Source organism: Gadus morhua, chromosome 13 (assembly GCF_902167405.1).
Source record: "Gadus morhua chromosome 13, gadMor3.0, whole genome shotgun sequence".
NCBI lineage: Eukaryota > Metazoa > Chordata > Actinopteri > Gadiformes > Gadidae > Gadus > Gadus morhua.
This window is the reverse complement of record NC_044060.1, coordinates 25,316,528-25,337,325: the sequence shown is the minus strand read 5'-3', so window position 1 is coordinate 25,337,325 and position 20,798 is coordinate 25,316,528. Positions and strand designations below refer to the sequence as shown.

Below are 20,798 nucleotides of genomic sequence, written 5' to 3'. Positions count from 1 at the left end.
AACGGGCAGGCTGGTGGGAGGACGCTAGGAGGCTAGAGTTTGGATGCTAGGAGAGTTGGAGACTGGACAGTGCAACAGTTGAGAGAGAAGGAGGATGGCGAAGTCTGGTATCGTTAGTGATGAAATGGAGTATGATGATTCAGATGCAGAAATTTGGAATCCCGTGACCAGTAGGAAAAAGAATAGAACAAGAAGGTGTTCTGAGATGAGTGACAGTGACAGAGAAAAGCAGAATGAGTCGAAAAAAGCAAGGAGGAAGGAGGAAGGAGAAGTGTGGAAAGTGATTGTGGAGTTTGAAGAGATATCTAGTAGCAAGCTACACCCAGTCAAACTGTCGAAAGCTATGAGAAATGAGATTGGTTCGGTCAAACAGGCAAGGTTCTTGAGCAAAGGAAGGATGTTAATAGAAACTGTTAACAAAGATCAGCAAGAAAAGATTTTGAAAATGAGTACACTGAACGAAGTGAGAATCAAAAGTCATATCCCTGGTATAAATCGTAAGATACGTGGATAACCGGAGTGCCAATAGACTTAAGTATTGAAGAACTGCAGAAAGAAATCAAGGGAGCCAAAGTGATTGTTGAAAAAAGGTTGTCCACTAGATACCAGGGGAAAATAGTGGACAGTTTGTCTGTGCTTATTCAGTTTGAAGGGGCAATAAAGGATAAGGTTACGATTGGATACCTGAGTTACCCGGTTAGAGAATTTGTTCCCAGGCCATTGCGGTGCTTTAAATGCCAGAGGTTTGGGCATATAGCAGGACAATGTAGGGCAAAGCCAAGATGTGCCAAATGTGCAGGGGAACATGAATACGGTAAATGCGAGGCAGAGGCTAAAGCTAAATGCTGCAATTGTGGAGGGGATCACAGTGCTGCATATCAAGGATGCGAAGCACAGATTAAAGCAAAAGAAGTTCAGAAATATACGGTCCAGAATAAAGTAACATATGCAGAGGCAATCAAACAAGTAAAAGGACCACAAGGTGGTGCAAGTGTGGGTGTTGTTGAACCCTCTCAGTATTCACAGCAAGCTTTAAAGCCAGTAGGTTTGCAATGTGATGTGAATAAGGACACTTTGATTGTGGACAAGGCTAACTTTGTATTCTTCATGGCGAAGGTCATAAATCTAGCTATGCAGGACAAAAATACAAGGTCAGATCGGATAAAGATTGTTGTGGAGGCAGCAAGGGAATACTTAGACATAAAGGATGTAACGGGAGAGATGGTACAGGATGAGATCAATAGAAATGAAGGGGTTACTAAGTAGTATAATTATGGTGTTCCTTATTCTGCAGTGGAATGCCAGAAGCCTGATATCGAATGGGCAAGAATTTAAGAGATATATAGAGAAATTAGACGTTAAACCAGAAATCATTTGTATACAAGAAACATGGATGAAATCACACTTGGATTTTAAAATTGTGGGATACAACTCAGTTAGACTGGATAGGAATGAGCGGCAGGCAGGGGGATGTGCAACGTTTATTAAGGAAGGAATATTGTATGAAAGAGCACCAATGAATTATGAAACTAGTCTAGAGATAATTGTTATTGAAATCTGGGTTAATAAAAGGAAAAGAAGTTGGAGGAATTGGAGAGGGTAGGACAAAGGCAAAATGCTATATGGTGTGGAGATTTTAATGCACACAGCACGTTATGGGGAGGAAGGAAAGATGATGATAATGGGAATGTGATAGAGGAATTAATGGACAACAAGGGAATAGTTTGTTTAAATAATGGGGAGGGGACAAGAATAAATGCAAGCAATGGAGTGGAGTCAGCGTTAGATCTTACACTAGTAACAGATACACTGGCAGGAGTATGTTCATGGGAAGTAAGGAAAGAAACGACTGTTGGAAGTGATCACTATCCTATAATCATTGGAGTAGAATTGACAATTGAAGAGTGCAATCTAGAAAGAGTGATGAATTGGGACTTTCACAATGCAGAGTGGGAACTATTTAAGGAAATAAGTGAGAAAGAAATGTTAGAAATTGAGATAGGAGAAGATGTTGACCAGCTAAATACGAATGTGTGCAGAGTTATATTAGAGGCTGTTGAGAGAACAATTAAGAGGAAAGAAGGAAAAGGGAAAAAGAGGATGGTACCATGGTGGAACAAAGAATGTAGTAAAGCAATCAAGAGTAGAAATAAAGAAGGCTTTAGAAGGCTAAAGGGAAACCATAGGTTTGAGAACCTTATTGAATATAAAAGAAGTCAACTAACTAACTAACTGTAAGGAGAACTATTAAAAATGCAAGGAAAACTTGTTGGAGGATTTTTTTGCAATTCGGTGGGACGGGAAACGGAATTGGGACAGATTTGGGGCATGATTAAAAAGATGAATGGGGTTAAGAGAGAATATGGATATCCAGTTTTGAAGGTCGGGGAAACAATAGCAATGAAGGAAGGAGAAAAGGGGGAGATGTTAGCAAAGGCTTTTGTGAAAGTTCATAGTTCAGAAAATATTAGTGAAGAGGGAAAAAGAGGGAGGGAGGCTACTTTAGTGGAGTATGAAGTGTTGATGCAAGATGAGGAAGAAAATGAAGATTTGCTTAATAAGACTTTCACAATGACAGAAATGAATCGTGCATTAAGGAAAACAAAGATGACCGCACCAGGAAAGGATCAGGTTTGTTATATAATGATAGGTAATTTAAGTGAAGCAGCAAAAGGAATATTATTGGAGTTATACAATAGAGTTTGGAAGGAAGGTAAATTACCAGAAAGTTGGAAGGAGGCAGTTATTGTACCAATACCTAAACCAGGGAAGGACAGTTCTAACCCAGAGAACTATAGGCCAATTGCCTTAACATCGAATATATGAAAAAATAATGGAGAAACTGATAAATGAAAGATTAACATACTATATGGAGAGTAAAGGATTTATGTCAAAGTATCAGAGTGGGTTCAGAAAGGGGAGGAACACTATGGATCCGACCATATGTCTAGAACATGAGATCAGAAAGGCACAGATAAATAAGGAAAGTGTTGTAGCTGTGTTTTTTGATATTGAGAAGGCATATGACATGATGTGGGTAGAAGGATTATTAGTTAGATTAAGGAAGTTGGGAGTTAAAGGGAGAATATACAGATGGATTGAAGATTTTTTAACTGAGAGATCAATACAGGTGAGAGTAGGAAAAAGCTTGTCAGGGAAATTTAAAATAGAGAATGGAACACCACAGGGGAGCATAATTAGTCCACTATTATTTTCCATTATGATAAATGAAGTTTTTGAAGAAATAGAGAGTGGTATGGGTTTTTCATTATTTGCAGATGATGGGGCAATATGGAAGAGGGGGAAAAATATGAAATTCATTGTTAAAAAATTACAGGAGGCAATCAATAGAGTGGAGGAATGGTCTTATAAATGGGGTTTTAAGTTTTTGGTAGGGAAGACAAACATAATGTTTTTCACCAGGAAAAGAGTGGGAGATGAGATTAAATTAAAACTTTATAAACAAGACCTATAAAGAGTAAAACACTTTAAGTTATTAGGAATGTGGTTTGATGAAAGGTTAACATGGAATATACACATTCAGAAGGTTGTGGACAAATGTAAAAAGGTTATAAATATAATGAGGTGTCTAGTTGGAAAAGAGTGGGGGGCGGATAGAGTGGCACTAAAGGGTATATATGATGGTTTAATTAGAGCATTTATAGATTATGGGAGTGTGGTATATGGGGCAGCAGCAGAGACACATATGAAGAAACTGGAAGGTATACAGAATCAGGCATTGCGTTTATGTACAGGCGGTTTTAAAACAACACCTATAGCTGCGCTGCAGGTAGAAATGGGGGTCATGCCTATTGATTTGAGAAGGCTGCAATTGTCACTGACATACTGGGTGCATTTACAAGGACATAGCAAGGACCATCCAGCGCAAGACACGTTAAAACCTAGTTGGGAAAAAGAGAAAAAGGAAGTTAGGAATTTTGGTTGGACCGCAGTGCAGAGGGCAAAAGAAATTGGAATTGAAAAGATACAGTTTAGTCCAACAGTACCAATATCAGCTCTCCCACCCTGGATTCTTCCAGATGCTACAGTAGATCTGACAATTCTAGAAAGGAAAAATAAAGATAGAGAGTTTGTTTGCAATGCCATAAGTGTGCAAGAGTATATTGATATGGTTATGTAAAGATATATACAGATGGTTCAAAGAGTGCAGAAAGTAAAGTAGGAGTAGCATTTTGGGTCCCAGAATTTCAGGTGCGGGTGGGTAAAAGGGTCAATGATGAAGCATCGGTGTATACAGCAGAAATGATTGCAATATTATTGGCAATACATTGTGTAGAGGAAACTAGACCAGTAAGAGTAACAATATGTTCGGACTCAAGTTCAGTTCTAACCAGTCTACAGAGCAGTAAGTCAGATAGCAGGCAGGACATTCTAATAGAGATAAAACAGATTTTATATAGAATAGAGATGATGGGTATAACAGTGGTGTTTGTGTGGGTACCGGCACATATTGGAGTGAGAGGGAATGAGGTGGTAGATAAGGTGGCAAAAGAGGCAACAAAATGTGAAGAAATTGAATTACGCATAAATATCAGCAAGATGGAGGGTAAAAACATAATTAAAAGGTAAATGAAGGAGAAATGGCAGAAGAGGTGGGAGGAGGAGAGGAAGGGAAGGTGGTTTTATAAAATTCAGAGGAAAGTAGGAGAGGCCAGGGGAACAGGAAGGAGCAGAAGGGAAGAAACCGTAATATCACGGTTAAGATTTGGACATACAGGGCTAAATGCATCGTTGTTTATGGTTGGAAAACATGACACAGGGAGGTGTGATCATTGTGAGGAGCAGGAAACTGTAGATCATGTAATGAACATTTGTACAAAGTATGAAGTAGAGAGACGACAAATGCAGGATAATTTGGCAGAAATTAAAGAAAGATATGAGTTAGAGAATATATTAAGGAAAATGTCAGGAGATAGATGCTATAGGCACGTATTTGGATATTTAAAAGAAACAAATTTGATAAAGAAAATATGAAATCCGGGTAACTCAGGGTTACAATAGTAAATAAAGATGCATAAAGAAACCAGTAGGTGGCGGTAATGCGCATGTTTGTTTGCCAACCGCCAATAAAACCAAATAGAAGAAGAAGAATAAAAGCTAGCGTTACATACTCCGGTACAGTTGGTGGCGGTATGCACCAAAAAAAGAACGATGGATGCAACCAAACCAAAAAGAAGAAGAAAACGTCATCATACTGCGACGGAGATAGACGAGCAACTATTTGTTTCTCATTTTATTAATCTGCAACTACATTTTGTAATTAACAGTTTTTACGATCTTATACAAAGTTTTCTCAGCCCACTCAAAATATAATAACCGTGATTGTGGGATAGGAGAGATGTAAAATAAATATTAGGAGAACGATAGTGGTATTCTGTCACTTTTTTTTTTTAGCCACAATGGCATCGGGTATGTCACTTTTCATTGTGTGATTCCTAGAACAATTTTTTGTTTTAATTTAAATGTAACTGAATTGAAATGGAGGATTAGCCCACTAGATGTACGAGGTTATGTATAGTTTGCATAACGTATAATCTTTTTTCCTTTTAGAAGATGAATTAAATCTTTTGGTCATTGTGATGGACGTGAACCCCATCTGGTGGGGCCAGCAGGCCCAACGGGAGCCAGAGGTACTTTAAATGCTCAATAGAATCATGTGAAGAGGAATCTGATGTGGAAGTATGTCTGAGAGTACTGAAGTCTGAATGTTCTCCATACAGTTCACCCTATCAAAGTGTTTGGATGCGGTCATGGTCATGGGAAACTCCCATATGGCCATGACAACGACCAACAGATTGGCCGTTATTTCAAGTCATTTTCAAGACAGGTTAGCTTTGTTTTCATCACTTACTGGATGTATTAATTAATGGGCCTATTACAATGACCTCTCCTCGCACATTGTGGATGCATTAATGTACACTCAACTTACTGCGCCTGGTACTCAGATATATATAGATGCATTAATGTATTCCCCACTTACCTTTCCTACCTTACCTTCATTTTCAGTCACTTTTTGTATCCCTGCAAGAACTGGACAGGAGGGGATGGTGCTTGGGATGGAACTATGGATGAGGCACCTTACTGCGGCGACGGGAAATATGAACTTCTGTCTGTTGCCAATAATGTAGTGGCGGAGGAAATGAAGAGAGTAATGTCAACAAGTCAGTCCAGCTCCAATTAAATGTTATTGCACTCAAACTGCATTCTATCAGCGCTATACTCTCCATGCATTCCTAACATTAGAATATATTGGCACTGCACACTGCAGTGCCTTGGGATGGGTTGTGGCTGTGTTTAAATTATTTTTTTCATTGCAGCTGAAATGAAGGGCAATTCCACTGACACCTTATTGGCGGGCTCCCTGGCCAAAGCCCTGTGCTGTATCCTTTTGCAGTTTCCTTGACTTGTGAAATATAATCTTCCTTAGACAGCTATACCTGCTATATCTGTTTAATAAGTTAAATAACAATTATATTAAGTTGTCTAAAGTTATTTTTTAACTATCGGTGATCCTCCTTCTGAGGGTGTGCTTTTCATTGTAATATTCATTCTTAACGTTTACATTCAGACATCCACAGGATGACAAAGGAATTGGAAGGTAGACTCAAAGGTTCAAGATTCATGACAAAAGCGTGTCATTTGAAAAAGATACCAAAAATATGTTAAAGGAAAATCGTTACTTTTTTTTCAGCTGGCCAAGAGATGAAATCAAGAATATTGGTAAGTTTTAATCACACTGAATTGGGAACTATTTAGTTGTAGCAATGATGTTTTTCCTTCTCTGTATTGTCAGACAGATTACCAACTACAGAGTTCTACTGTCGCTTTGAAAGACCAAGGGACAGTCCTGACACCATCCCCAAGGACTCCCTCTCCCATCTCACCAACCCCACCACCCCCAGCTCAGCAGAAACCTGGGCCTCTACACCTCACACCTCTGGGACTCTCCCCTCCTCTACCACAGTGACGACTCTCTGCCTGCATGAGAGGGACGTCAACAAGCTCTTCAAGAGACCGAACCCCCGCAAAGCAGCCGGACCAGATTCTGTCTCTCCATCCCCCCTGAAGCACTTTGCCAACCAGCTGTCTCCAATGTTCACGGAGATCTTCAACACCTCACTGGAGACCTGTCATGTGCCAGCCTGCTTCAAAGTCTCCACCATCATCCCTGTCCCCAAGAAGCCAAGGACGACAGGACTGAATGACTACAGACCCGTTGCACTGACCTCTGTGGTCATGGAGTTGTTTGAGCGCCTTGTACTGTCCCACCTCAAATCCTTCACCAACCCACTCCTGGACCCACTGCAGTTTGCCTACAGAGCCAACAGGTGTGTAGACGATGCAAACATGGCTCTGCACTACACCCTCCCGTCTGGACTCCCCAGGAACATATGCCAGAATCCTGTTTGTGGACTTCAGCTCTGCCTTTAATACTATCCTCCCAGCTCTGCTTCAGGACAGGCTCTCGCCCGATTCCACCTTCAGGTGGATCACAAACTCCCTATCTGAAAGGGAAGCAGCGTTTGAAGCTGGGGAAACATTTATCTGAATCCCAGACCATCAGCACCAGATCCCCACAAGGCTGTGTTCTTTCCCCTCTGCTCTTCTCCCTGTACACAAACAGCTGCTCCTCCAGTCACCAGTCCGTCAAGCTCCTGAAGTTCGCGGACGACACCACGCTCATCGGGCTCATCTCTGGCGTGGTGTAGTCTGCCTACAGGTGGGAGATTGACCATCTGGTGACCTGGTGCAGCCAGAACAACCTGGAACTTAACTCTTTAAAAACAGTGGAGATTATTGTGGATTACAGAAGGAACCCAGCCCCATCCGCCCCTATCATCCTGCTGCTTCCTGGGCACCATCATCACCCAGGACCTAAAATGGGAGCTGAACATCAGGTCCCTCACCAAAAAAGGCCAGCAGAGGATGTTCTTCCTGCGCCAGCTGAAGAAGTTCAACCTGCCAAAGACTATGATGGTGCACTTCTACACTGCCATCATTGAGTCTATCCTCACCTCATCCATCACTGTCTGGTACACTGCTGCTACGGCTAAGGACAAGAGCAGACTGCAGTTTATCATATGCTCTGCTGAGAAGGCTGCAACCTTCAATCCCTCCAGGACCTGCATAGCTCCAGGGCTCTGAGGCGGGGAGGCAGGATTATGGCCGACCCCTCCCATCCTGGTCACAGACTATTTGAAACTCTCGCCTCTGGCAGGAGGCTGCGGTCCATGAGGACCAAAACCTCCCGCCACTTGAACAGTTTCCTCCCCTCTTCTGTTGGGATCCTTAACAGGTCCCGGGACCGCCACCCCCACTGACTGACACTGACTCTCGCACGAATATCCATCACTAATTTGTAATTTTTAATACATTTTTAAGTATCTGTTACTTTAGTCTTTATGCTATTTTATCCAATTTTAACTTATCACTTATTTCCCTTCTTGTTAATATATTGTTATATTGTATGTATGATAGTCACTGTTAGTTCATTTTTTATTGTCTTAATGTATGCACATTATTCATCAAGACAAATTCCTTGTTGGTGTAAAACCCTTGGTGTTCTGTTTCTTTTCTTTTTCTGACTCTAAAGGTTATTAAAACGGCTGAGGACTGTGCCCGCCAGTACATGAACTTCATGAACGTTATTTTTGCTGCCCAGAAACAGGTAAATCACTGAAATGGCCCATTGTTCCACTGCTTTTACCAACGTTGAGCCATTATACCATACTGTATGTATGTTTTTTTTTGTTTTTCAGAATATCCTCATAGATGCCTGTGTGCTTGACTCAGACTCCGGTCTTCTTCAGCAGGTATGTCTTCATACCTCTATTAGGACTATGCTAAATTGGATTTCCTGGGTTTTGTGGTCAGGGTTTGCACGTTATTTTGTTATAACCCATAACCCCCTAACCCGTTTGTTTCATTAGGCTTGTGACATAACCGGTGGATTATATCTTAAGATACCCCAGAAGATCGCCCTGGCACAGTACCTCTTGGTGAGTATCTTACATTGTGTCTTAAAGCCAGAGGGAACCAGGTACAATACATGGTTGTTGAATGGGGACGGTTCTATTGTTTGGACAGTGGGTGTTCCTGCCTGACTTGGAGCAGCGGCCCCAGCTGGTGCTGCCGCCACCGGTCCACGTGGACTACAGAGCCGCCTGCTTCTGCCACCGCAACCTCATCGAGATCGGCTACGTCTGCTCTGTGTGCCTGTCAAGTAAGTACGAGGGGAACTCTTGAATTCCCTGTACAACTGTGTGTAGCGTTATACAGCTGTGTGTGTGGCGTTATACACTGCTTTTGTCTCCTCCCAGTTTTCTGTAACTTCAGCCCCATCTGCACAACTTGCGAGTAAGTACTAGTAATGTTATTTTTAGGGCCCGACCGATATTGATTTTTGAGTGCCGATGCAGATTATTTTCAGAGAAAAATTACAATTACGATATAATCGGCAGATTAAAAACAAAACAAAAAAAGCCTATAAAAACGTAGTTTTTGATACCTTAAATATACTTTAAACACTTTTGACGAATATGTGAATTGAATGCAGAACCTTTGAGTGTTTTAGAATACATTTACAGTAAAAAATGAGTGTAATGTAAAATAAATAACTAACTCCCAATGTGCTGCGCTCGTGAGCAGTGACTAACACGTGCGTGCTGAGCAGTATGGTCTCACCGTTAGTCTACAGTATAACAAATTAACATGGCCTGGGACCTAAAGAAAAACAGGCACAACATGCTCAAACAACGCGTCTTGTGTACATTGGTGAGGTGAGCGCGCAGCTGCCTGAGCGAGCGTGCTTTCATGTTGTACGGTAAAATTCAATCTCCTCTTTTTTACTCCAGCTGAAGTTGTTAGTTAGCAAGGCGAGTAGGAGCGCAATCTGCAGGATACTAAGCGCAATAACATTAAAAAAAAAAAAAAAAACGGTTGTAATCGGCGTCTTTTTGGCAGATGTTGATTATTTTCAAAAAGGCTATAATCTGCCGATTAAATCGGCAGGCCGATGAATCGGTCGGGCCCTAGTTATTTTGACCATTGGTAATTTTGTTTTACTATTTTACTGTACTATTGAAGGGTTAGGTGGTTTTCATATTGTAATTTACAAAATAATTTGCTTTGTAGGACTGCTTTCAAAATACAGTTGCCCCAGATGATGAAGTCAAAGAAGAAAAAACTCAAGCAATCAATATGATGTTTATTGACTAGTTGTTTACATTGCTTTGTTCTTATTTTGTATTCTTGATTTGATGGGTTCATCTGAACAGTTCACTAAAAGGCAGAAAGGCTGGTTATATAAATCAAGTTGTTTTTACGATTTATTTTCCCCTAATTTCCTTTGTCATAAATTTCAAATAAATGTAGCCTTCATTTTGTTGTTTTTTATTACAGCCGTTCATCTGAACTTGGATAAACCTCTTACATTTATTGATTAAGTAATTACAATACACATGATTCCTCAATTTACAAAAAACGAAAATGCAGTAGAAATCTCTACTCTTCAAGAGTCCCCACTAGGGATGGGAACAATATTGCACCTGGGGGAAAACAAAGGTTTATTAGGTGTTTTTTGACAGATAATAAATAAAAAAAGTCCTATCACAATAACTATGTTGAGAAATCCTACTCAACTAAAGATTTCTCTTGGATTTGTCCACTTACCCCAGTAGGCCTCTGCCAGACCACTTCTGGGGAGTCAGGCTCATCTGAGTTGGTTTGTCATCGCGGATTACTGAGACGCGGAGTGGTGTCTGGAAAAAAGACAGTCTGACTCCCTTTAGGACTAAATGAAACCACATACTTTAAAGATGTTCGGGCATAACTAAATGGTGAAATATATATGTGAGTTGACAGGGATGTCCCAATGTTGATAATATAATTTGTGGTCGCTTGAAAAGTTTGGCCTGCCCTCTTAGTCGAAAAATGACTTGCAGTACAAATGATTCCTAAAAGTGTGTAGAATGTAAAGAATGAATGTCCGTTTCTTCTGGTGTTTTAGGGATATGTGATCTTGTAAGACAAGGCGTGCAATTAACTTACTCCCTCGCTGTGTTGGACCACCGACGCAATGTTGGCAAGGTTCTGGAAGTTCCCTGTGTTCACCGACCCAAACTCAATGACTTCATCACCAACTCTGATGCCCTATAGGGACAGACGTGCAGATGTAACGCCTTCCAACCCAACAACAGGTTTCCCTCAGAGCCATGTTTAGATGTACCATTACATTTTTTTTCAGTTCATACATCATATCATACCCACTCTCACGGCATGATTTTCGGAGTTGCCCTTGAAAACTCAGTGCTAACCCCGGTCTGGAACAGGGCAAGCAAGTTCCGAGCTAGAATTGGTGCGAGCCCACAAAGACAGAGAGAATAAACCTCCTCACCGCTCTGCAGGCTGGGGAGCCCTGAGTGACCCCGTCCACACGGGCGAATGGGGAGGGCCGAGGGCCAACCTGCTCCATGGCCTCTGCCTGCTGACATTCATCTTGCTCATGCTTGGATTTCTCCCGGGCGTGCAGCTTGTGGAGGGCGTCTTCGATGTCCACCATGATGGCCTTGTGGTCATTTTGCAGACCTGAAGGATTTTAATGATCCTCGGGTTACCTTTCAATAGAATATTTATAACCCATGACTTATGTAGCCTAATATTTTCTGTGATAAATACTCATGTTTTTTAGGAAGACAACCTATATAATTAACATATATATAGAAAACACAAACAAGCTTCAAATTAGAAAACCACATTCTGGATAAATAGCATACACCTCAATTCATAAATAGAGGTGAAACTCAAAAAATAATATTGTGCCAAAGTTCATTTATTTAGTTGATTCAACTTAAAAAGGTGAAACTAATATATACCGTAATATAGTCATTGCATGCAAAGTGAGATATTTCAGGCCTTTATTTGTTATAATGTTGATGATAATGGCTTACAGATTATGAAAACCCCATATTCTAAATCTCAGAAAATTAGAATATGGAGATATTGTTCAATAATTTAGGCTCAAAGTGTCACACTCTAATCAGCTAATTAATCAAAAACACCTGTTCATGAGCCTTTAAATAGTCCCTCAGTCTGGTTCTGTAGAATTCACAATCATGGGGAAGACTGCTGACCCGCATTGAGGCTGTAATTCATACAAAATGGCCCCCAACCTTATACTTTTCAGAGGGGCCAACATTTCTGTATTTAAAATCATCTTTTTATTGATTTCATGTACCATTCAAATTTTCTGATATTTTGAATTTGGGGTATGCATAAGCTGTAAGCCACACTAATCAATTATAACAAATAAAGGCTTGAAATATCTCCCTGTACATGTATGAGTATAATATATTAGTTTAATCTTTTAAGCTTGATTACTGAAATGCAGTAGCGTGCGGTGACGCTAAATTTCAGTGGGAAACTACTGGTGTGTGACCACACCCACAATGTATATATTTTTTAAATGTACATATTATACATACACAAACATGCATATATATACATACATTAGGGATGCACCAAAATGAAAATTCTTGGCCGAAACCGAATACACTGAAACAGTTTGCCGAAAGCCTAAACCGAATACCGAATGTGGCTTTTGCTCTTTTTCATTCATTTTGCTTTAATTTTTCACCATTGCATAAATCAAACAAGTAGATGTCCTTTATAAACTTTTTTGTCTTGCTTTTCAATAAAAAAAAATCTATTAAAAATTTGATACAAAATAATTATTTAATACTGAACGTTTTCTAACATTACAGCAGACCTTATAGCAAGAATTTAAGAACAATATACCTTTAAAGGGACACTATGTAATATTTTGAGTAATTCATTACCTCAAATCAACGTATTCATTCATAAATAAGTCCTCATTGGTGTAAATTTATCTCTGCCAAGAATGTCACTTATCCTCCTGAGCGAAGAATAATTAATATTAATATCAATATGGTTACATAGGACGGGTAAGCTTCATGGAGGCTTCCATGTTCTTCCGGTCTATGAACTGCCGAGAGGGACAAAAAGCAATACGTGGTACAGGAATTGCAAACGCGTTTTCACTCTGAGCCAGCGTGACTGTGGAACAGAGCTTAGCTTAGTTTAGCGAGACGAGTTTTACCGGCAAATTTGAACATGCACCGCATTTTTGTGAAAGACCATACTTATGCCACGCCACAGGAGAAGGAATCATCGTCGCCAAAAAATCAGAATTCGGAGCTTCGTTGTTTTTTTCCCACGTACGTGACGTTACAAGAGCGAGGGAGGCAAACTATAAGCGTCAGCGACACCAAGCACAGAAGCGAGAGAGGTGGAGGAAGAATAGATATCTTGTTTCCCTTTACTTTATAACACAACATTAGCGGGATCTCGGGAGGAAAAGTAATACTTGATGAAATGCTAACCTTAGTTGTTTGTTTACGTTCGCTGTACAGCGCCGCGCCAATCAACTGTGAGCGTCTTGGGAATACCCGGTCAATATAATGGATATAATATGGACACATAAGACAATCAATATTCGGTATTTGTTATGGATTTATTGTACAAATTCCCTGAGAAGATGCACGATCCAGGATGAATTGAAAAGCTCCCGTAAGGGCTGAGATGGCAGAGGACAGCTGATTTGGAGCGGAACAACAGCTGTTCGAGAGAGACAAAGGAGTGAGGCTGCTGGTGCTGCTGGTACACTGTTGCACATTTGTTTTGTTTGCTTGGAAGATCGGAAAATAAACCTGCAGAAATCTAAATTCATGACTGGACTGGACAGTTGACTCTTTCCCCTGCACTGCGTAAGATTCGTCCCCCCTGGGGCCTCAGTGGCTATTTTGATTACGTTGCTTTGTTCGATTTCTTAATCTTAAAGTTATTGTTTTATTGAGGACAAATCGCCACTACAATATGTATTATATGTACTGTGTTAGTGTCATTTTGTGTCATTTTGGTTGGTGGTGTGCCCCAGGATCTTTTAAATGTAAAAAGTGTGCCGCGGCTCAAAAAAGGTTGAAAATCACCGGCTTACACTAATGATTCAATGCAGTTTGAAATTTGTTTGAAATAACGAACCTCATCATCACTCAAATGACTCGATGAGGTAGTATTGGATGTCATGACACAGCTTCTTGGCACATACTGCCCACCGTAGTTTTTGAACAAGCGAGCACTATTAGTTTGAATGCAATATACAATTGTACCACTAGATGGGAATAATTTTTACACAGTGTCCCTTTAAATAAATGAGTAAAACATATATATATATATTTTTTTTATCAAAAATAAAAATGTTCGGTGTATTATTTTCGGCCTTTTTACTCCTTCGGTCGAAACCGAAAATTCTGTTTTGGGCCATTTTCGGCTGAACATTCTCGGTGGCTGAATATTCGGTGCATCCCTAACATATATATATACACATACATATATATATACATACATACATACATACATACATATATATATATATATATACATACATACATACATACATACATACATACATACATACATACATACATACATACATATATATATATATATACACACACATACATATACACCAGTGGCGGCTGGTGGTTTTTAAAGTGAGGGAGGAAGGACTGCGCGCTTGGTTGCCATTGGCCTGCTTGCACTGTTGGTGTATGGTGGCATAAGAATGTGAGACTCAAGTTGTTTCAGGGTGTTTTGGTGAACTACAAAATAGCAGGGAGGGAGTTATGTGAACAAAATGTATACAAAGCCACCAGTGACATCACTGTTATTTGAGAAGGAAAGGATGCAAAGCATTTTAGCCAAATCAGGCCTACTATTGATTTGTAAAAGTAAATCAAAAAATCTGGGCCTATCATTGGGGCTATTTTTGCCCTCACTGACGGGGGCAAAGTTATTTAGCTATGTTTATTTTCAGTTACAATTGCTTGTAATGCTACCAGTAAGTCATGCGTACCTAGCAAACCATGTAGCACTCACAACACTGACGTTGCCATTACTTCTGGTGACCTTGATTTTGGGAAGTGGTCTACCTCTTTCTTTGGTCGCTAACTTAGCACTGTAACTGAATGAATGGAATGCTTTTTGTAATAAGACGTTAACAATGTCCTCCGTTTCCAATGTTTCCATTGTGCATTTAGGATCTCGCTATCGCAGATTTCACTTGCTCTGCGTCTCTCAGACTGAGCACCAATGCAGACCGGGTTTGCTATCGACAGAGTTGCCAGATTGGGCAGATTTCCCGCCCAATGATAATCTTTCCAGCCTAACATGGTTAAAAGTAGCCCAATTGGGTGGGAAATCGGACCAATCTGGCAACACTGCTCAACATCCAGGGATCCTGCTTATTGGTTCATAGCGCAGACGGATAGATTTTGGCGCGAATCAGACCCCTTAAGGTCCCACCCACTCAGAGGAGGATTTTCCTCCTCTCTCCCGTTGAAACCCATGTTATCCACCGGCCGCCAGTACTTTCGGGAAAATGAATGGGAGTCAACGGAGGCGGAGGGAGGACGTTCCTCCCTGAAGTAATTGTCAATAGGCGATAGGGGGTGCTAATGTCCCTTTACCCAGGGAAACGAACATTATATATTCAAAGGCAATAAAGTAGTCATATTTAAGGGCATTAATTCATTACAATAGTCTGGGCAATCTACATTTTTTATTCTCAACAATGTTAGGGAGGATCTTCCTCCCTCTCCTCAATGGAGAAGCCTCCACTGATATATATATACACACACACACACACACACACACACACACACACACACACACACACACACACACACACACACACACACACACACACACACACACACACACACACACACACACACACACAGCGCGCTTTTTGGCGCGAGTCGCTTTTTTATCATACATTTTCGGGACCTGTGGGGTTCGTGCAGATCTGAAGAATTTTTTTTTTGGGAGGGGGGGGGGGGGGGGGGGGGGGCGCGTCGATCGGTGCGCGCATCGATCGGTGCACGCATGCAGGTGTCAATATTCCGTAATCTGAATGACTGAGACCCCTCAAGCCTTCGAAGTAGAGAAAAGTGATTCCGGAAATGATTTTGTTAGGGGACCAATCACAGCACTTGCCGTCGCGTCGACTGAAGGTTAAATATTGGATGCGCATGCGCACGTTAGAGCTTAGATCGGGCCCAGAAATCAAGCCCGACCCGGCCCGAGCCCGTGCAAGTTCTGTCCGAGCCCGACACATTAACTGTAATTATGAGCCCGAGCCCGATTTCAACCCAACATTTATTTTAACACATATGTAACTTTGTACACATTTGTTACTAGGCCTACTCTGCTAAATATATATGTCAGGGATCATTTATAGAACTCCGGTAATTATCGGGAAAATAGGCCCCGACAGGGCGAACAGTACACCGACGCGTAGCGAAGGTGTCTTTGATCGCCCTGAAGGGGCTTATTTTCGATAATGACCGGCGACGTTCAATAAATTATCCCACTTATTACACGGCTACTTGCCAAAACTAAAAAAATAACTTCACATGGTGTGTCTTTTTACAATTTATTCGTTACCAGCATTCGTAGTGTTGATCAGCAGAGAAATAATAAATTGTCCGCAAAGACGGTGACGTCGCTTAGCAACGGAAGACGCTGGGGTAGACAAGTCACCGGACTACTACCCAAGTGAACGGAGCGTTCCACGGCATTGAGAAGACCCGTGTAATAAAGGCCTATAATATTTCTGTTTATGGCATAGATTTCTCCTCAGATTAGGCCAATAAACCAATGATAAAAATAAAACAAAAAACGCTCGATAAAAGGCCCGGCCCGAGGATAGTGGTGGGAAATATCAGAGAAGGGTGAACTTATTGTGCAGCAGGACGCAGGGTGCAAGTGCAGTTGGAAGTGGTCATGGCTAAAATTAGAAGCCACGACTGAGGTGAATTCAGTGGAAGCATAACTTTACACTGTCTGACTTTTTCAAAAAAATTGAGAAAAAAGGATGTGCTAAATGCACACGCTGTGACAACAACAATAACTACAGAAAGTGTTGCACAGCTTCTCCGAAACCCTCTTCCAGAAACCCCCAAAGCAGCAGATAAGATCAGGAACAGTGCCAGGCCTACACTGCCAGTACCTGTACCTGTGATCGCATATCCAATGCAGAGGTGTGTGTTTGTGTGTGTGTGAAAATAAATTAACTTCGTTTAAAAAGTCACTTTTTAAACTAAAGCCCCTGTCCTTCGTTTATTGGATAATGTTTAGGTCCGGTCTGTCCGGGCCAAGTTCTTTGATGGCTAACTTCTCTTCCAATTTTAATTCTCAAATGTTTGTTTTTTTAAGGAAACTACACCACTGTTAATAACAGGTGCAACACCACTCGCCCTATCTGCATCTAATATAGAAACGACGCACGATACCGGCAGAATAATTCGAACAGTTCTAGAATATGACCATGGGGCAGACTACTTTACGATAGGCGTCTTTTAGCGTGGATTGCAATTCGTATTGCAGCCTGCAGGGTTATGCGATAAACATACGGAGGAACGCGGTCGCTGAGCTGCCCCGGCCCTACATTGAATGACACGTTAAAGGGGACCTATTATGCTTTTTCAACTTTTATGACCTATAAACGTTGTTATAATGATTGATAGTCATGTTCAACCATACTAAAGTGTCAAATAATGACGTACATGCATTATGACGTATTCCCTGCTGACAGTCTGGGGTGGCTGTGCAGAGCGCTAAACACTCGGGACAACGATTGCGATTCACTTGTTCACATTTCCGGGAAACATCTACGTAGACGTACTCCTGCCACGCCCCCATATGCCTGGTCAAAACTGCCCGCGCGCGCGCGCTCCAAGGAAGGTAACCAATCACAACAGAGTTGGGTTGGCAGGAGGGGGGCGAGGGGGCGGAGAAGGACGAAACGGAACGTTGACAGAGAAGGCTGAAAGCGCCCAGATGAGAGGAAGAGTTTCCTGAAAATCGACAACGTTTTTTGTGTATGGTTAAACATGACTATCAATCATTATAACAACGTTTATAGGTCATAAAAGTCGAAAAGCATAATAGGTCCCCTTTAAACACAACTAGAATCACCACCATCATCCAACATTTTAGGTCATAAAAACAAAAATAGTCGGAAAGTCTACAGAAACTATAGATTGTTAATTTGATAATCACATTATTAAAAATAGACTTGCAGCAATGATTTACTGAGGAACCTTGTTTTTGCGAGCATGCTTTTGCACGTAGTTCGCTGCCCCACCTGCCAATTTGGACGGCACGCGCCTGCTGAAATGAATGAACTCGAAAAATTATAATATTTCGAGTTTCACCTGTATGTCTTCAAAAGTGAAAATGTATACACTTGTGATGAAAGATTTGTGAGAAGCAAACAATGCAGATGCAGTTTATAGGCTACTATATTTACACCAAATTTAATGTGTGGTGTGGATCAAATCCAAGCATTGCTTACATGAGATGTTATGCCTCGCTGTTCGGATCTGGTATAGATTCACATCTGAGCGAGGGAAGCCCTCGGCGTCGACCAGAGAACCTTCTTCTCCGACACCCTGCTAGAATGGAGAGAAAAACACATAAATCAAAAACGATAATCAGTCACCGTTAATGAGGCTAACCTAGTCAGCCACGCTGGGTCAATAGTCCTTAAACTAACTTGCTAACCGTATATTCTTACATCATCCAACACGTCGTAATATGCCTTTATTTGTTCCTCGATGTCATCTTTCTTTTTTATGAGGTTTTTAACATCATTGGCAGTTATTGTCATTGTTGCTCCGTTGTTTCCCTCGGTAGTCTTCATGGCTTAACTTAACTTAACATTCAGTAATTGTGTTGTAAATGTTAACGCTACACATGAAGTGAGACCCGACGGTATGAACACAACAGGGTGACGAGGTTACCCTGCGTCGCGATGCTTCTTCTTCTTCTACTGTCAAATGTAGGCGTGATAGAATGCCATCAGGCGCATTGCTGCCCACCATAGGTTTGGTCTGTCAATACTAGGCAGAGGCGTATGGAAAGCCAAGAAGGCCACGTAACTGGCCCTATAATGGCGCGGTAAAAGTGCAAAAAAGTTTGGCAGGAATTCCGTACGGAATCCGTACGGTTTTTGAATGACTAATAGCCGCGGCTATTAGTTATTCACTCCGGCTATTAGTTATTCACTCCGGCTATTAGGTATGCAGAACGAGCCCCTCCCTCTTCTTTGCTTGACCACTAGTTTGAAGGCTGTCTAACCAATCAGTGAAGAGAAATACCAGACTAAAGTAACGCATTGTCAAGAGCTGCAGTGCCTCCATGTTTCGCCGTAACATAAAGCTGTGTTGTCTTTACTAGTTTCACTACCTAATGACCACCACTAGCTAGTGGAAAATACATTTGTGTCTAGTAGGCCTACAGTGATATATTTGTATATGTTAGGCTATATATTGAGATGGCAGTGTGCGAAATACCCGTCAATATTCGGGGATGTCCTCATCCCCAAATTGTTCTCGATATGCAGTAGCCAGCTAGGCCATAACATTACAATATTATTGTAGCTATTCACTCACAATTACAATATTATTGTAGCTGTAGATGGATGGTTAAATAATGTCACAAGATCGGTCATACTGCAGGCTCTCATTTGCAAATGCACTGATTGTGTGCCCGTCTCCGATATGCTATATACCTGGCATTTATTCAGTTCATGTTCGAGTGCGCAAGAATGGTGCCAGTTATTGTCATGTTTGCATTGTAATGCACAACTTTGCCTCTCCCTGTTATATAATTACGTGCATCCCAACAGCTTTAGCCAATGCAGGCTCCTATTGCTTTACCAGTGTGTTTAAAGTGTGTGTGTGTGTGTGTGTGTGTGTGTGTGTGTGTGTGTGTGTGTGTGTGTGTGTGTGTGTGTGTGTGTGTGTGTGTGTGTGTGTTGTCATATAGGCTATAGATATAGATTGATTGTCTTGGCTTGCTTGCATCCATGAAATATTGTAATGTTATGGCCTAGCTGGCTACTGCCAGAGCTATAGAGAGAGTTGCGACACGCTATGATCTCGGGTGGTCACGTGGTTGTCACGTGGTTCATGTAAGCCTAAATAGTTCCAAACACGCCGCGCAGTCAATGTTATTCTATGGGACGACAGCAGAGATTTCAATATTGAATGGTAAATATGAATGAAAAAAACACATACAAGTATTTGTCTGACTGTTATGGCATTATTGCATATTTGTAAATGTCAGTTTTACATTCAGAGTGGTTGGGGGACAACTGAAAGCTATCTCTAAGTATTACTTAGATACGTTTTTAAGTTTGAGGGAAAGCTTCACGTTCGTGTTAGCATACTGGCTTAACCTTAACTTTTACCCTACATCTGTATTGAAATCAATCAAGATGTTTTACCATGATCATTTTAAGATATGAGCCACACAAAGTATCAAATATATTAAAGAATAACTCATTACGCTTGGATGAATGAAATAGTTTTTTTTTTATTAAACAATTAGTGTGAGAAGAACAAGTGAGTCTGATTGTGTGAACAGATTCAACAATGGACACAGCAGGGAAGAACACTATAATATACTTAGGGCAAACCATTAACATATAACGTTGCAAATATACTATACTTTATGCCATTACAATACTTATAATAGCCCTGAGCAAATTCAAAATTGGTTTAGATCAATGGTCATACCATGGTTGGCTGTGCAGCGTTTGGATGCTCCAATCGGTCCGAGAAGGGTTACCACATGTATGGCTTCCCCAAGGACCAAGAGCGCAGGAAGAAAAGGATGGCAATGGTCAGCCG

The 20,798-nt window shown here is 41.1% G+C and overlaps 2 protein-coding genes across 6 annotated transcripts; one reads left to right on the top strand and one right to left on the bottom strand.

The window, feature by feature from the left end:
- The first annotated feature begins 5,182 nt into the window (after nt 1–5,182).
- On the top strand, nt 5,183–10,401 carry gtf2h3 (general transcription factor IIH, polypeptide 3). 2 transcript variants are annotated; one of them, XM_030374825.1, is made up of 13 exons: nt 5,183–5,430; nt 5,572–5,651; nt 5,742–5,848; nt 6,028–6,182; nt 6,339–6,401; nt 6,590–6,619; nt 6,713–6,741; nt 8,615–8,689; nt 8,781–8,834; nt 8,952–9,020; nt 9,109–9,244; nt 9,342–9,378; nt 10,156–10,401. In XM_030374825.1, exons 1-13 carry the CDS (start codon nt 5,421–5,423, stop codon nt 10,223–10,225), a joined length of 915 nt encoding a protein of 304 aa, XP_030230685.1. In that variant the 5' UTR covers nt 5,183–5,420; the 3' UTR covers nt 10,226–10,401. The 2 variants fall into 2 exon arrangements, with proteins under 2 accessions (XP_030230685.1, XP_030230686.1); XM_030374826.1 differs by lacking the exons at nt 5,183–5,430; nt 5,742–5,848.
- psmd9 (proteasome 26S subunit, non-ATPase 9) lies at nt 10,212–18,955 on the bottom strand. 4 transcript variants are annotated; one of them, XR_003979163.1, is made up of 6 exons: nt 18,680–18,955; nt 18,458–18,557; nt 11,417–11,607; nt 11,071–11,172; nt 10,693–10,797; nt 10,212–10,568 (listed from the first exon to the last, which is right to left on the bottom strand). XR_003979163.1 is itself a non-coding variant. In XM_030374827.1 (6 exons), exons 1-6 carry the CDS (start codon nt 18,803–18,805, stop codon nt 10,532–10,534), a joined length of 669 nt encoding a protein of 222 aa, XP_030230687.1. In that variant the 5' UTR covers nt 18,806–18,955; the 3' UTR covers nt 10,212–10,531. The 4 variants fall into 4 exon arrangements, 3 of the variants coding, with proteins under 3 accessions (XP_030230687.1, XP_030230689.1, XP_030230688.1); XM_030374827.1 differs by having other exon boundaries at nt 10,693–10,805; XM_030374829.1 differs by having other exon boundaries at nt 10,693–10,781; nt 18,680–18,954.
- Nucleotides 18,956–20,798: the final 1,843 nt, after the last annotated feature.

Coding starts and splice junctions, on each gene's coding strand:
- gtf2h3 (XM_030374825.1), top strand. Junction 5,652..5,741: donor AGGCCCAACGGGAGCCAGAG/GTACTTTAAATG, acceptor TTCTCCATACAG/TTCACCCTATCAAAGTGTTT. Junction 8,690..8,780: donor TTTTTGCTGCCCAGAAACAG/GTAAATCACTGA, acceptor TTTGTTTTTCAG/AATATCCTCATAGATGCCTG.
- psmd9 (XM_030374827.1), bottom strand. CDS start 18,805: ATGAAGACTACCGAGGGAAACAACGGAGCAACAATGACAATAACTGCC. Junction 18,558..18,679: donor ATTACGACGTGTTGGATGAT/GTAAGAATATAC, acceptor TCTCCATTCTAG/CAGGGTGTCGGAGAAGAAGG. Junction 10,569..10,692: donor TCTGGCAGAGGCCTACTGGG/GTAAGTGGACAA, acceptor GTTTTCCCCCAG/GTGCAATATTGTTCCCATCC.